The sequence below is a fragment of the Calypte anna genome, chromosome 15, assembly GCF_003957555.1.
Source record: "Calypte anna isolate BGI_N300 chromosome 15, bCalAnn1_v1.p, whole genome shotgun sequence".
Taxonomy (NCBI): Eukaryota; Metazoa; Chordata; class Aves; order Apodiformes; family Trochilidae; genus Calypte; species Calypte anna.
In genome coordinates, this window is record NC_044261.1 from 10,779,693 (window position 1) to 10,793,277 (window position 13,585).

General features: G+C 59.0%; 1 protein-coding gene across 1 annotated transcript; it reads right to left on the reverse strand.

Annotated features, from left to right (window-relative positions):
• Positions 1–2,775: 2,775 nt before the first annotated feature.
• LOC103535437 (proline dehydrogenase 1, mitochondrial) lies at positions 2,776–13,259 on the reverse strand. Its single transcript, XM_030460650.1, has 14 exons — positions 12,968–13,259; positions 12,226–12,434; positions 8,149–8,183; positions 7,665–7,814; positions 7,453–7,517; positions 6,927–7,043; positions 6,695–6,774; positions 6,368–6,449; positions 6,031–6,123; positions 5,776–5,922; positions 5,434–5,609; positions 5,244–5,342; positions 4,768–4,856; positions 2,776–3,749 (listed from the first exon to the last, which is right to left on the reverse strand). Exons 2-14 carry the CDS (start codon positions 12,429–12,431, stop codon positions 3,562–3,564), a joined length of 1,527 nt encoding a protein of 508 aa, XP_030316510.1. The 5' UTR covers positions 12,432–12,434; positions 12,968–13,259; the 3' UTR covers positions 2,776–3,561.
• Between the last annotated feature and the right edge of the window lie 326 nt (positions 13,260–13,585).

Below are 13,585 nucleotides of genomic sequence, written 5' to 3' on the forward strand. Positions count from 1 at the left end.
AAGGTGGGACACACACCCACAAGGAGAAAGCTCACTCTGGTGCGAGGCAATGGAGAGGCCAGCAGCTCGTCGAGCCTCAGGAGCAAGAAAGGCTCTTCCCGCTACAACCACCAGTATGGGGCAAATAAGATACTCTTAATTTTATCAGTGTTGAAACAAATGAGAAAGACATTACCTAATTTCCACGCTGTGGAAAACCTCTGAAAGGCAAATCTTAAATACCTTGGCTCAAGTTCATGCAACAAGGCATCAGCCACCACCTGAAGCAGAAAAGGCAATTGGATGCTCAGATCTCTGTCGTGGCTGCTGGGGCTCTCTGCCTCATGCAATGAAGGACAGGGATCACCAAGAGTCTTACCAGAAGATGACAGGTTTCTGGTCTTCTGGCAGGAAGTGAAATGTACTGCACCTCAAAGGAATTTACTAATAGGAAAACCTGTTTACTAACAGATCTGTGGGGGGAAAAGAAAGGCCCTGCCCACCCCATCCTGCTCACAGGACCTGACTAGAGGGTGCCCAGAAACACATGGGTAGCCTCCAAAGCTGGGGCAGGAATGCTAGGACTGTGTTGGCCTGGCTGTGCTGGGGCAGAAGGAGCACCCTCAGGTGACCCTGAGCCCCAGGCTGAGCCCAGCATCCCTTGCTATCTGGGAAGGTGTGATGGGGAAGGGTTAACTCCAAAGTTAGGCAGGAAGCTGGGCTTAAGATTCTATCCCCATTCCCCACAGCTGTGCCCACCTGGATCTTTAGCCTTGCTCTAGCTGCTTCCATAACCAGGATTCTCTTTGTATCTGCTCTCTCCATCACCTCCTGCTGTACCAAGGGTGCCTGGTGCTCTTCTGCCTGCTCCTGATGAACCAGGGGAGGCTGGCACCACCATGCCTTCCTCACACTGCTGCTTTATCCAAGGACACTTTGGCTTTTTGGCTGTTTGCTTTTCTTCCATAACCATCTCCTCTCCACTCTAGCATCATATCCTGGGATGCTCCATTTTTACTGGATCTAACCCGCCACGAAAGCAGGACCTGGGCTGGGAGATAAGATGGTCCCTCAGATGGTCCCTTACTGCCTGTTAGCCACAGTCTGGAGAATGAGGATGCTGCAGGGAGGAGGCAGAGGGAGGGGAGATTTGTGGTGCTTTGGGGCATGGCATGGCCTGGCTGGTGCTGGGGGACCACAAGTTCTAGGGGTATCAGCCACAACCCTCCCTCCCCCTCTGGTGCCAGCAAGGCTGTTGGCTGTGCCAGCTTGCTGCTTTCCATTCCAACACTGTTTGCAGTTACTTTTTCAAACTTCAGGCTGGAATGCCGTGCCAGGTGCTTGCCTCCTGTTGAGCTGTGCTTTGGAAAACAACAGAGAAAAAGAAACCCGGCACTACAGTATTTCTGAACAAAAAACTAAGGGAAAAAAAACATGCTGTTTCGTGGATGGTTCAGAAATCCTTGTGGCTCTTTCAGCAGGTAGGAGCTTCAGCAAGGAGTCGCAGTATGAGGTACTGGTCCCCATTCTGCTGGAACACAGCCAGGCTCTACTCCTTGCAAGAAGCCTCTGCTCAGGCATTTAAGTGCAAGACTGCAGAGATGGCTGCTGCCGAGATCCTGCTCCAGCAGCATCTTTCCCCTGGCAGCTCCCCTTGCAGCCAGCAGCTCTGCACCCCAGTGGTCTGCAGTGAGAGCTCTTAACACCCATCACCACCCCTGACCACCCCTTCCCCGGGGACAAGCAGAAAGCAGAAAGCTTCCAGCAGCTACCACTGACCCTGAGCAGGGTGGGGAGGGGGAGCTGGAGATATAGGGAAGGTCATGTTGGATCACTGCATTCAGATATAAAAGAAGTGGCTACTGTTTTTTGGCTGAGCATGAAGGTTGCTTGACACTTGGGCAAGGGTTAGGCAGGAGGCAGGGTCCTGCACCCTGACCCTACACACAGCCTCTACAGAGCTGCAGAAGTCCTTTCTTTCCTGGAAAGAGGGCTGGGGAGGGCTGGAGTTAACTCCAGAAAGGGGGCTCAGGAAGAGCTGTGTACAGGTACATGAAACTGCGGGTATGGAAATTACATCTGCTCTTGCAACAGATAGTCTGGAGCCCTGGAGGGCTTTGCAGAAGCTTGCAGAAGGTGATCCATCCCCACTGCCTGTCCCAGGGCACCCACTGCTCACCAGTTCTGCACAGAGCAGAGCAGGATCAGGCTTTCTCCCATCCCACCAGTCCCTTCCCAGCTTTCCTGGACCCCCTTCAGGTGACAGAACTTGATCCCTTTGGCTTGGGTGGGCTGCCAGAAGCAGAGGGAACAACCCAGGGACAAAGGGGACACTGCTGCAGCTGCCAAGCAGGGAAGCCCAGAGATGCTCATGTTCCTGCAGAGCCCAAAATGAGCCCAAGAGAAACTGCCCCTCATTTGAAGCAGAGAAAGCCTGCACAGTGCACACCCCCCCCAGAACACACCCTGGAGTGTGGGGGGAGAGCCTCTCCCATAGCTGCCCCACACCTTCTGTGGGCAGCAGGGTGCTGGGGGCAGCTGAGGATGCTCCAGGGCTCCCATCTTCCTACGAGCCCATCCCAGGCTCACAGATTCCCCATTCCCAGGCCTGGGAAGTTTGGCCTCTCTTGGTGCGCTCTGGTTCTGTTCCCCAAGCCCTGTCTCAGGCCAGCATGTGCTGATGGAGGGGGCTGGGAGCTGGCACTAACACCCCCCTGCCCAGCCCCTGGCTCTCAGGGCAGCAAAGCAGCCAAGGGCCGGGCAGCTGCCCAGTAACTCAACAGGGAGACTGTAGCAAGAACAGTTACCATTTAATCATCAGCATTCTCTGCAAATCCAGTGTCTGGCAGAGCCCAGCCGTGGTCCGGCTGCTGCTGCTCCAACATAGTCACCACTCCTGGTCCAGCATGGGAACTGGGGACCATGGGCAGAAACAGGGTGGGGATGGGGCCAGCCACCTCCCCACACCCCTCCTGCCCTAGGGTGGACAACCCCAGGCTCTGCTCAGCCTGGTGGGGTGGGAGAAAGCCTGGTCCTGCCCTGCTCTGTGCAGAACTGGTGAGCAGTGGGGGCCCTGGGACAGGCAGTGGGGATGGATCCTGCCCCTGCCCAGGGACTCTTCATAGCTCACTGTGGCCTCTGCTTTGGAATGGAGCTGGAAGAGACCAAGCCCCAGCCTGGACGAAGCTGGAGGAGGCTGTCCCCAAGCCCCCCAGTCTGTCCTCGATTAAGGCCAAATCTCCCTGTGCAGACCTGCAATCATGGAGATGGGGGGGCTGGCAGGGGAGCCCCAGCACCTCCCCTGAGACAAACCCAGGGCAAGCACACCTCAAGAACCCCTGGGTTGGCCCAGAAAGACACCCCCGGGGGGGGCAGGGTGAGCTCTGGGACAACCCTAGAGCAGTCACCTCCAGCAGGTTCAAACAACAAGGAGGACACATCCTCTCCCAGGGCAAAGGGCACCAAGGGGGTGTGGATGGGGATGGGGGAGGTCAGGAAAGTGCAGCAGAACAAGGACAGGGAAAGGCAACAGTGGTTCTGGGTGAAGGCACAGGAGCCCCAGGCTGGGAGCCAGACTTGGGGTCAGTGGCTGGGGCTGAAAATACTGCCAGAGAGGAGCCGCCTCTTCATCTCCCTCCAGAGCAGGTCCCGCTCCCGGGTTGCCCTCTGCATGAAGCCTCGGTTCTCCTGGGCCCGCCGGGACAGGTAGGGCAGCACTTCATTCACTGGGCCGTAGGGCATGTACTTGTAGACAGGGAAACCAGCCTGGCCTGGGGGGGGGGAGAGACTGATCAGGGAAGTGCCAGGGAAGAGGGAAAACAGAAAAGAAGCAGAGCGAAAAGAGAGGGGGAACACCTTGGTGACCCCCAGGTCTGCCGTGGCCCTGGGATGTGCCAATGAAGCCAGGGATGGAGGCAGGAGGGCTGAGGGCCAGAGGCTGTGGTGGCACTGTGGAGGGGATGGGGTGGCACCATGGAGGGGATGAGGTGGCACATCCCTCTCCTGGCTCAGCACCAGGAGCTTGGGAACATGCTGAGGAGGAGCAAGCTGAGGTCACCAAGAGCCCTGGGAATGTTGGCAGCCAGGGCTGGGCCAATTGAAGAAGCATTCAACCAGAAACATCATGTTAACACATTTTTCCAGCATGACCAGAGGAGGTTGTGGACAGACAGCCAAATCCAGCTTGTGAGGGGAACTCCAGGACAGAGCAGCACCCACCATGGACAACTGCCTGGTCTGCTTCCTGTAGATCTCCTGTCCTTGGGTCTCTGCTCTGGACACTGGTGTAGGCAGAGGTATCCATCCCTGACATGAGCTGGGATACCTGGACCCTTGCACGTCCCTCTGCCTGGGGACCTGGGAGCTCTGCTCTGCTGCCTGGGCCACCAGCAGAGGAGGGGACAAGGCCACACAACAGCCTGGTGACATACAAGACTTGGTGTGCACCTCCAGAGGAGCAAAGCAATGCTTCCAGACCAAGGAGGTACAAGCGGGGTTTTCTGTGTTCAGGACCTGTCTCTGCCCCATCTAGAAACAGCCCTATCTCAGATCCTAGGCCAAAGAAGCCATCATGATCTTCGGGAGACAGATGTGATTCTTCATCCTCCCCAACCCTAAGCAGGGGATGCAGACCTCAACACAGCTGGGGAAGAGGTAGCAAGGCCCTATCCTCAGCCAGTCCTGCTCCGCCTGACCCATGGCCTGGCTCTGCCCATCTTTCAGACCCCACAGCCACTGCTCAGGGAGACACCAGGGTCTGCCAAATGGCTCCCTGCTCCCCATACTCACCCAGAGGGAAGGTGATCTGGTCACACATGCCCAGCAGCTGCCCAAAGTACACCTTCTTCTCTGAGGGATGGATCCCAAGTTCCATCATCCTGCAAGCCAAGCCTCAGCATTAGGGAAGAGTGGAGACAGAGGAGCACACAGGGGCAGTGCATCCCACCAGAGGAGTGAGGATCATCTCTGAGGATGAGAACAGGGCTTTGACCATGTCCCAGATGGATACAGAGATGTGAGCACGTGAAGGATTTGTTTTTAAAACAGCCTTTAGGCTGGCCTCTGGGGCCAGCTTTGCAGCCACCGTGTGCTATTGTGCTGCACCCCATCTCCAAGCCCCAGCTGAAGCCCTGAGCACCAGATGGGAGCTCTCACATGGGTGAGTGCAGGGACCTGACAAGCCACAGCACATTTTCTCATGGCCCAGATGTGTCCCCACCTCCTCAAGCATCCAGTCCTGATCACACCACCTCCCCAGTACCTACCTGCACAGGGTGAACTTCACTGTGTCCTCATTGTGAGATGCCACCATCACGCTGGCTTTCTGGCTGTGCTTGATCTCCTCCAGGATATAGTCCAGGCATCTGTAGGACAGTACAGGGCTGCATGGTGAGGCCACTTGACCCCATGTGCAGTGGAGTGGGAGGGAGGAGCGTGGCTGGAGCTGTCCTCTACCTGTGGTACATCTCATTGGTCTTCTCATAGGTGGGATTGATGGGATCCTCATAGCCAATCTGGGCTGCCCTCTCCCGCTCCTGTTCCATGTAGGCACCTCGAACCAGCTTGGTGCCAAAGTGCCAGCCCTCCCGGCGTGACAGCTCCACATCCACAGTCACATTGTCATAAGCCTCCTGGAATGGGTTGGAGGAGATGGCACAAGGTTGTGGCACCGGTGGCACATCTGCCCTGCACCTTTTCAGGCAGTCAGCCCTGGAGCTGTGCCAACACATCACAGCAGCTTCAGGAGCAGAGGCCTCCATCCAGCTGCTCCAGCAGGTTCTTCTAGCCAGCCCTCACCTTCAGGTAGCACTGGTAGGTGTTGAAGATGATGGCTTGGTCCCTGTTGAAGCGGCGCTGCATCTCCAGGGTGAGGCGGCTGATGGCTGGTTGGAAGTAGCTCTGCTCTGCATCCACCATCAGCCTCACACCCTTCTCTGAGGCTCTCTGAGGGGGGTGGGGGGTGGGTGTGAACGACATTCAGGTTGGTCTGGGGGGGCCACCCTCCTTCCCTCTCTGTGGTAACACTTGTGCCCAGCCCCAGCACCCCCTGACCTTGGCAAGTACATCCATGCGCTGCAGCATCCGCTTCATCTGTAGATCCTCCTCCTCGGTGAAGCGTGAGAGAAGAGGCTCAAGCTGCCCAGTCTGAAATGAGAACAGCTGATGGCACCCTGCCCTGCCCATGGGAGACAGAAACCTGCACCAGGGAGGCCCCTGATGGTGGCCAAGGGCATGGAGAAAGCAAATGTCCCAGAGGGATGAGTCCTTGTGGCACACAAAACTTGGAGGAGGAGCAGAGCACCAGAGCAGAGGACAGGAACAGGCTGCCTGGCACTGGCAGTGCCCTCCAAGCAAGGTCACTCTAGGGGTGGAAGAGATGGGTACCCACCTTTATGTTGGGTACGAGCAGCAGCTTGGAGAGCTTAGTACGGCTATCAATCAGGCTGTTCCAGTCCAGCAGGTCCACAGTGCTGGAAGCAGAGAGCAAGGTCCATGCTGGTGTCTTGCAGGGAGAGGGAGGTCTCTACCAGGTCCTGACCCCCACCAGCAACCAGGTCTACAGCACATGCCAACTTGACCCATCTTGTCATCTCTACACAAACTTCATCACTTCTTGTGCTGACCATGCTGACTTTTGGAGACCTCCCCATGCAACTGCCCTATGAATGAGGACAAAGTCCCCTGGTGTACCCATCCCACAGCACCCCCAGCTTACCCGCTCATGCCCAAGTTCTTGCCCGTGAACCAGTCCTGGCTCTCTGCTTTGGTCACGATGCCAAGGTTGGCCAGGGCCTCCTGCCACCAAAAAAGAGCATCAGTGCAAGGGGCTACACTGTTCCAGGCTCAGAGGTGTCACAGGTAAGAGCTGCCCGGGGACCTCTATGGCCACCAGACACCTCCAGGAGTGCATTCCCTGCACAGCCTCCCTTGACCATCACTCGCCTCACCTGCAGCTTCTTCACCTCCAACTTCACCTCCAGAGCTGTACGCCCAGCTTGTCCCTGCTCTGCAGCCATTTGGTGGAAGAACCTCCTCCACTTCACCAGCACCTCAGAGAACTGCATCTGTGGGGACAGAGCTCGAGGTGAGACACCTGGGCTGGAGCCAAGCAGGCTTGGAGCCTCCTGTGGTGGAAGCTTTCAAGGATTATGCCCAGACTGAGGCAGACTCTGACCCTGTAGCAGGGAACACCTAGGACAAGCAGGGGCCAAACCTAGCAGTAGGGATACCCTACCCCCTCATATTGGGATTTCTAAGTTTCTGCAATCTTTAAGTGTCCCCAAAAGTTGAGGCAGAGACTCCAGGGTGGCCTCCAGGCAGAGAGGGGATAACTTATTGGTGCCCACTGCTCCCTGCTGTCAATAGAGATGCCACTGCAGCAAGCCTGGCACCCCAAAGCACCTGCCCCCTGCGACACATCATCCATGGCTCTGGCTGTGACCCACTTGCCCTGGTCACAGCCCTGACACTCACCAGGAACTGAGGTCTGCCCAGTGCTGTCAGCTTGATGGCTGAGAAGCCGTCCTCTGAGCTGCCACCTGGATGGAGCCACAAAGCCAGAGCTCGCCTGACAGGCAAGGCACTTGGGGGAGGTACCTGAGCCACACTGGTGGGCTAAAGGCCCCCTGAAATTGCTCAGGCATGCATGGAGCACTGTCACTGCTTGGGACACATGGACCACTTACCTGAGGCATCGATGCAGTGGAGGAAAGTCTCCATGTGCTGGTCACACTTGGCCTCATCAGCATAGAAATATGTGCGGGCGCTGATGACCCCACCACGGCGATCCCCAAATCCCCGATGGACTCGAAACTGCTTCTCCCTTTGCTCTGCTTCTGCGGTGGGAGAGGATAGAGATGGGCTACTCAGCCCTGCCAAGCTCCTACAAGCCTCCCTGAGAGCTCCTGCCATGAGTGCAGAGGGGCTCCACCTTAGATCTCCAAAGAGCCCGCAGGGCTGCAAGGCGCCCTACCCTGCCTGCTCTGCTGCCCCAGCAGAGGCTGAGCCTTGGCAGAGGAGCAGAGTTAGCAGAGAACCAAGATGTTCCTCATCCTGCTTGAGTTTTGAGGCTGCGGGAGCAGGGTCCTTCCCCCATACCAGGGCTGCAGTGCCCAGGTCAGGTGGACCTTCAGACTATGCCCTGTCAGCAGGAGGGGCTGGGTCACTCACCTCCTGTCTCCTTCTCGGCTGCAGAGGTGCAGGAGCTAAGAAGAGAAACAGGGAAGATAAGGGCCAGGTCAGCAAACCCCCCCAGCACCCCCACTGGTGGCCAGGGCAGCTCCAAGGCTCCTCTGGTGCTGCCCCTGCTCCTTCCTTGCCATCCCATCACTGATGGATCAGATGCTGCTCAGCACAAGCTCTGCTGACAGCTTAGATGCCCCAAACCCCCTGGGGGAAGGTGATGTGGTTTCACCATCCAGGCAAGTGTTCCCAGGAGGCCCTTCAGCTGCACACCCAGGATTCTCCATGTCTGAGCCCAGAGCTGCTCTGACACAGCTCATCCCATGGGAGGGACAAGGTCAGCCCTGCTGGGGCTGGCTGCCCCACCTTCAACCATGCCAGCCCATGGTCCTTACTGTGGTGGCACAAAACCTCAACCCAACACCTCCCAACCCTGCAGGCACCAACCACGAAGCAAGGAGTTTCTCCAGAGCCAGTGCTGCTGAAGCACAGGATGACCTGCTGTAGCTCAGCCATCCTGCTGAGCACTGGTGTTAGCCAACAGCTTCTAAGCAAGGTCTCAGCTTCAACACAGCTGACCTGGGATGTCAGAGAACCCAATCTCTTTGCCACAGAGATAAGAGGGCTCTGACAGCCCCGGGGGCGCTGGCCAATTAAGGAGATCCTACTTGAGCTTGAGCAGCTAAGCCTTCTCACTGACACCCTACATTCAGCCTGCAGACCCCAGCTCTCACCCAGGAACATTGCCAGCCCCTGGACAACAGCAGAAGAGACAGGTTCTGCAGCAGGTCCCAGCCACAGCAGAGCAGGACAGCTCTGAAGCTCGGGGCAGACCTTCCATCCAAGATCTGAGACACTGGGGTCAAGTGGCAGGGAGCACAGCCTCTTCTCACCAACCCAACTAAATTAGCAGACAGTACCCTGGCAATGGAAGCCTTCCGAGTTCCTGGAGACAAACACATCCTTTCCAGCAGCATTCCTGCTGCATGACTGCACCAAGCCCTTCCTCCTTAGGGGCACTCAAAGCAGTGCCATGGTACTTGCTTTATTCTTCCGCATCTAGCAAAATATGGAGGTTGGTTCCAGTTGAAGGAACAGCTCTTCCTGAACATCATCTGCTTTCTTTGCATACTTAGTCTTGGCCAGCAAAGACATTCCTACACTAAGCAAGTCTCTCTTAACCCAGCTTGTACCTGTCATCCCTTCTGCAAACCGAGAGCAGGACATGTCTCCAGGCACTGCCTAAAAGCTTCTGGCAAGCTGTAACCAGAAAGGAGCCACCTGCCAGGCATGCTTAGGATCTGGTGGCTCATCATCACCCAAAGCTGACACCAATCAGGTGTCACCAAGTGCTGCGAAGTTGGTTAGGAAGACTTGATGCAGCCCATGGGCTGGCTGGGCAGGGCAATCCAGCTGATGCAGCAGTCTTGGGCCTTCAGTAAGTTTTTGATCAGGCTCAAATAAGCTGTCTCAGGGGAAGCACAAAGATTCCATGTTGCCATCATGGTGCCCCGAGGATGCCATGAGCACAGTGTTATTTGCTTGGCTCATCAGCTGCTGGGTCTGGCAGAGGGGAAACCCCAGGGAGAAGCTGTCACTGAATGACCACATCTACAGCAAAACTCATGGTCACATGGAGCCCAAATTGGAACTATGGGTGGTGCTTAAAACCCTGCAGGGAGGAGGAGTCCTTCAAGAGTGTTCTATGCATAAGCTACTAGCACAACCCAGCCCAGGACTACACAGGACTTGCAAAGCTTCAAGCCAAGCAGCAACCCCCTGTGACCCTGGGGACCCACAGCAGGAGCAGGCAGTGGCACTAGGAGCAGAGGGAGAAGGGAAGGAGGTGGCTCTGGGAGGTGAATTGGCCAGGCTGGGTTGTAACCCCACACAGATATCAGGTGCTCACACAAGGAACCTCTAGAGGAAGGAAGATCAGGTGCTGTTCAGGATGCTGGTGGCCTTCTTGGCCACCTAGGCACACACTGGTCACTGCTGACCAACACTCCCAGGTCCTTTTCTGCTTCCCAGGCACTCTGCCCAAGCCTGGAGAGTTACATGGGGTTGTTATAACCCAAAGATTGCACCAGGAGGCCAAAAACTCAGTGGCTACATCTCATCTGTACCTCTGCTTCCCAACTGGCAGCAGGGAACAGCCCTGAAGTGCTGACAGGATGGGGAGAAGCAGCTCCCGAGCCCAGCAGACGTCAGATTGGGGCCACTCACCCCTCCCAACCCTGCACAGCCCAGCTGAGCCCCATCCCTAGCAGAAACACCAGCAGTTTGGGAGTTTGACCCTGAATGAGCTGGAGCACTGCTTGGCATGGGCCAGGGCCCAGCACAGTCCCTCTGATTCCATCCCTATTCTCACTCCATGAGACTGCCAGGATGGCATTTCCCTCTCTCATTTTTTTGAGCAAATCCTGCTGGGACTTGGGCAGGGTGGGTGATTGTAACAGTGGCACTGGGGGACAACATGGGAGGACACAGGGTATGGTGCATGGCTTTGCTGAGCTCTCACAGGGGAGGAGATTAGCAAGCAGTCCCACACATGGGACGCCCAAATCTGTACTGGGGGGACCAGCACAGCCCAGACAGCTCACGAAGCACCAGCACAGCAGGCAGGACAGAAGTGCAGGCAGAGCCTGCCTGCAGCAGCCAGCCCTCGGTGGTCAGCCCCTGGGAAGAGCTTGGCAAAGGCACAGTCAGAGCAGGGCAGGCAGTGGTGCCAGATCCCTGGGTCACACCAGGGTCCAGCTCAACCTCACAGAGATACCTGAGCAAAATGCTGGACCACAGCCACATCGCCGGGAAAGAAACCAGCTGCTCCCAAAACATCGTTTTTATATAAAAACAAATAAAAAAACAGTTTGCAGCTCCATCTGCAGTGGTGGGGTGGACGCAGCCCTGTTCCCAACCCCGGCAAAGTTCCTACACCAGCACTGCTCTTGGACCTTCATGCCACAGGGTGGTGCCACCCACCACGGCAAGAGGGGGCCCTGAAAAACAGCGCCCGGGTGCGGAGGGGAGATAAGGCTGGGAGGAGCCCAGCGCAGCAGCCGCTTCACCGCATAGACCCGCAGCCCCACTGTCCAATCACCCCCAAATCCGTTTCCCCTCTGTTATTCACACTGCCTGACAAACGTGTGGCTGTGGCTGGTGGCCCCAGCTGTGAATGGGGACACGGGGCTGTCGCAGCTTTGCCCGGAGCCACCACGACACCCTCAGCCCGTGCCCTCCAGCAGGACCATATTTGTCCTGGGTGGGGAACACACCGCCCATCCTGGGGTGCCACCGTCCACCGTAGCGGCACTCATCGATCAGCGAACGGATCTGCCGTGAACTGGAGCTCGAAGTTCCCGGTAGCTTTGGGCTGGTGCCTGCCCGTGACAAGGGGTGGGAGGCAGGGAAGGCAGCCGTGGGGGGGGAACAGTGTGAGAAGAGGGTCCGGTCTGGCCGGGGGTGGGCACTACGTCCACTTGAGAGGTTTGGAAGTGCTGGGGGTCAGCAGTACCCCGTGGGAATGGTGGGGGATGGGAGAGGAGGGGGCAGCATTATCGGGGGGGTGATGGGGGAGCAGCACTTCAGTGGATAGGGGGAGGACAAGGGGAGGCAGCACCCCAAAGTAAAGGGGGAATTTTTGCAGGAGGATGCAGGGCGAACAGTACCACAGTGATGGTAGAAGTGGGGAGCAAACCAGTGGGTGGAGAGGCAAAATGGGATGGGGAGGGGGCATCACCACGGGGGGAAGTGGGACTGGGAAGGGAGGGGGGGGGGGCAGCACGCCAGAGGGAATGGGGAAGAGGAGGAGGGCAGAACCGGGGGGCAGCCCTTCTTTGTGTGCCGGGGGCGGATGCGGAGGGGGGGAGCGGCCCTGGGAGGGGTCGGTGGCAGCGGGCGGGGAGGGGGCCCGCGGGGGGCGGGGCCGTGACGCACGGCAGCTCCAGCCAGTGGGAGTGGGGGGATGGGCGAGCGCAGCCAATAGAAGAGCGGCCAAGTACCGCGCCCGCCCCCCACCCCAACCCGCCCCGTCCGGCCCCGCACACACTCCGGTCCCGCACTCACTCCAGCTCCTTGCGCTCGGCCTCCTCGGCGCTCAAATCCTCCTCCACGCTGTAGTCCAGCACGGCACCCACGCCGAAGGCCTGGTTCCGCCGGATGAGTGGTTTGATGGCCTCCTGGTCTTCCCCGGCCACGAACTGCCCGTAGAATGTCATCTTCATTAGCCGCTCGAACAGCGCCTGCCCCAGCACCCGCTGGCACAGCCGCATTAGCTGCGGGATGAAGGCGATTCAGTGCCCCGCAAGCCGGCACTTGGCCCGCAGCAGAGCCCCCGAGTGCGGACTTCCCCGCTCCGGTCCCGGACTGGCAATCTCACAGCGATCAGACCGGTATTCCCCCTGGAACGGACACCCACCGGAGCGGGACCCGCACCGCCCAGAACCGCTGCCTCTGGAGCGTCATCCCGCTGAGTGAGCAGCCCCCGCGGGCTTGTCTGGCACTCCAGCTCCACTTCCCCAAAGCAGCGGACCCCCTGACCCAGGGCCTGTAGTTCCCTCGGGGGAGCCGGCAATCCCCCGAGCGGTCAGCCGCCCTCTGGAGCAGGAGAACCCCGGGACACCACCCTGCCTAGGACATCCCCCACCCCGGAGGGGCAATCCCCGGCCCCCTAGTCCGGGACCGGCAATCCTCGAAGCGGTCAGGTTCCCCCCGCCCAGCTTGGGACCGATATTCCCTCTGGCGCAGGCAGCCCCCCCGGAGCCGGATCCTCCCCGTAGCAGCAGCTCCCCCCCCGCCCCCAACGCACCTCTCGATTGTGCTCCACCAGCGGCCCGACGGCGCAAAGCCCCAGCACCACCAGCCCCCGCAGCAGCTCGGCGTTGCTCTTGCTGCGGAACGCTTCCCGCGGGTCCCCGAAATTCACGGCGGGCGGCGGCGACTCCCGCTCCGCACCCCGCGGCGGAGGCGGCGGCACCGGCCGGGTACCCCTGCCCGCTACCGGCAACGGGGCGGCCCCGCGGGGGGCTGTAGCCGGTGAGGAGCGGAAGCGGCGGGGGACGCCCAGGCGGGCGGCTGAGCAGAGCGTCCGTGCTGCTCTCGGGGCAGCCATGGACATGGCGTGGCCTCCTGCCCCGCGCTGCCGCCTTAAGTAGGGCCCGGCCGGCACCGCCCCGGGCACGTCCTGGCCGCTCCCGCCCGGGCTGCGGGGCCGCCGCTCCTCCCCATGGCCGGGTTCTGCTTGGCCGTGCCGCGGCACCGGCACTGGGATCACTCAGCCCGGCGCGGCCCGATGCCTTCTCCCTTGCCATCCCCTTGGGGCAGCCCTTCCCGGGGGTGCATCGCTCCCGAGGAGGGCACAGAGGGACAGGGGTGGCCCGAGGGGAGCCCCCGGTGACTGAAGGAAACGCCTTTCCCTTGAAGCTTG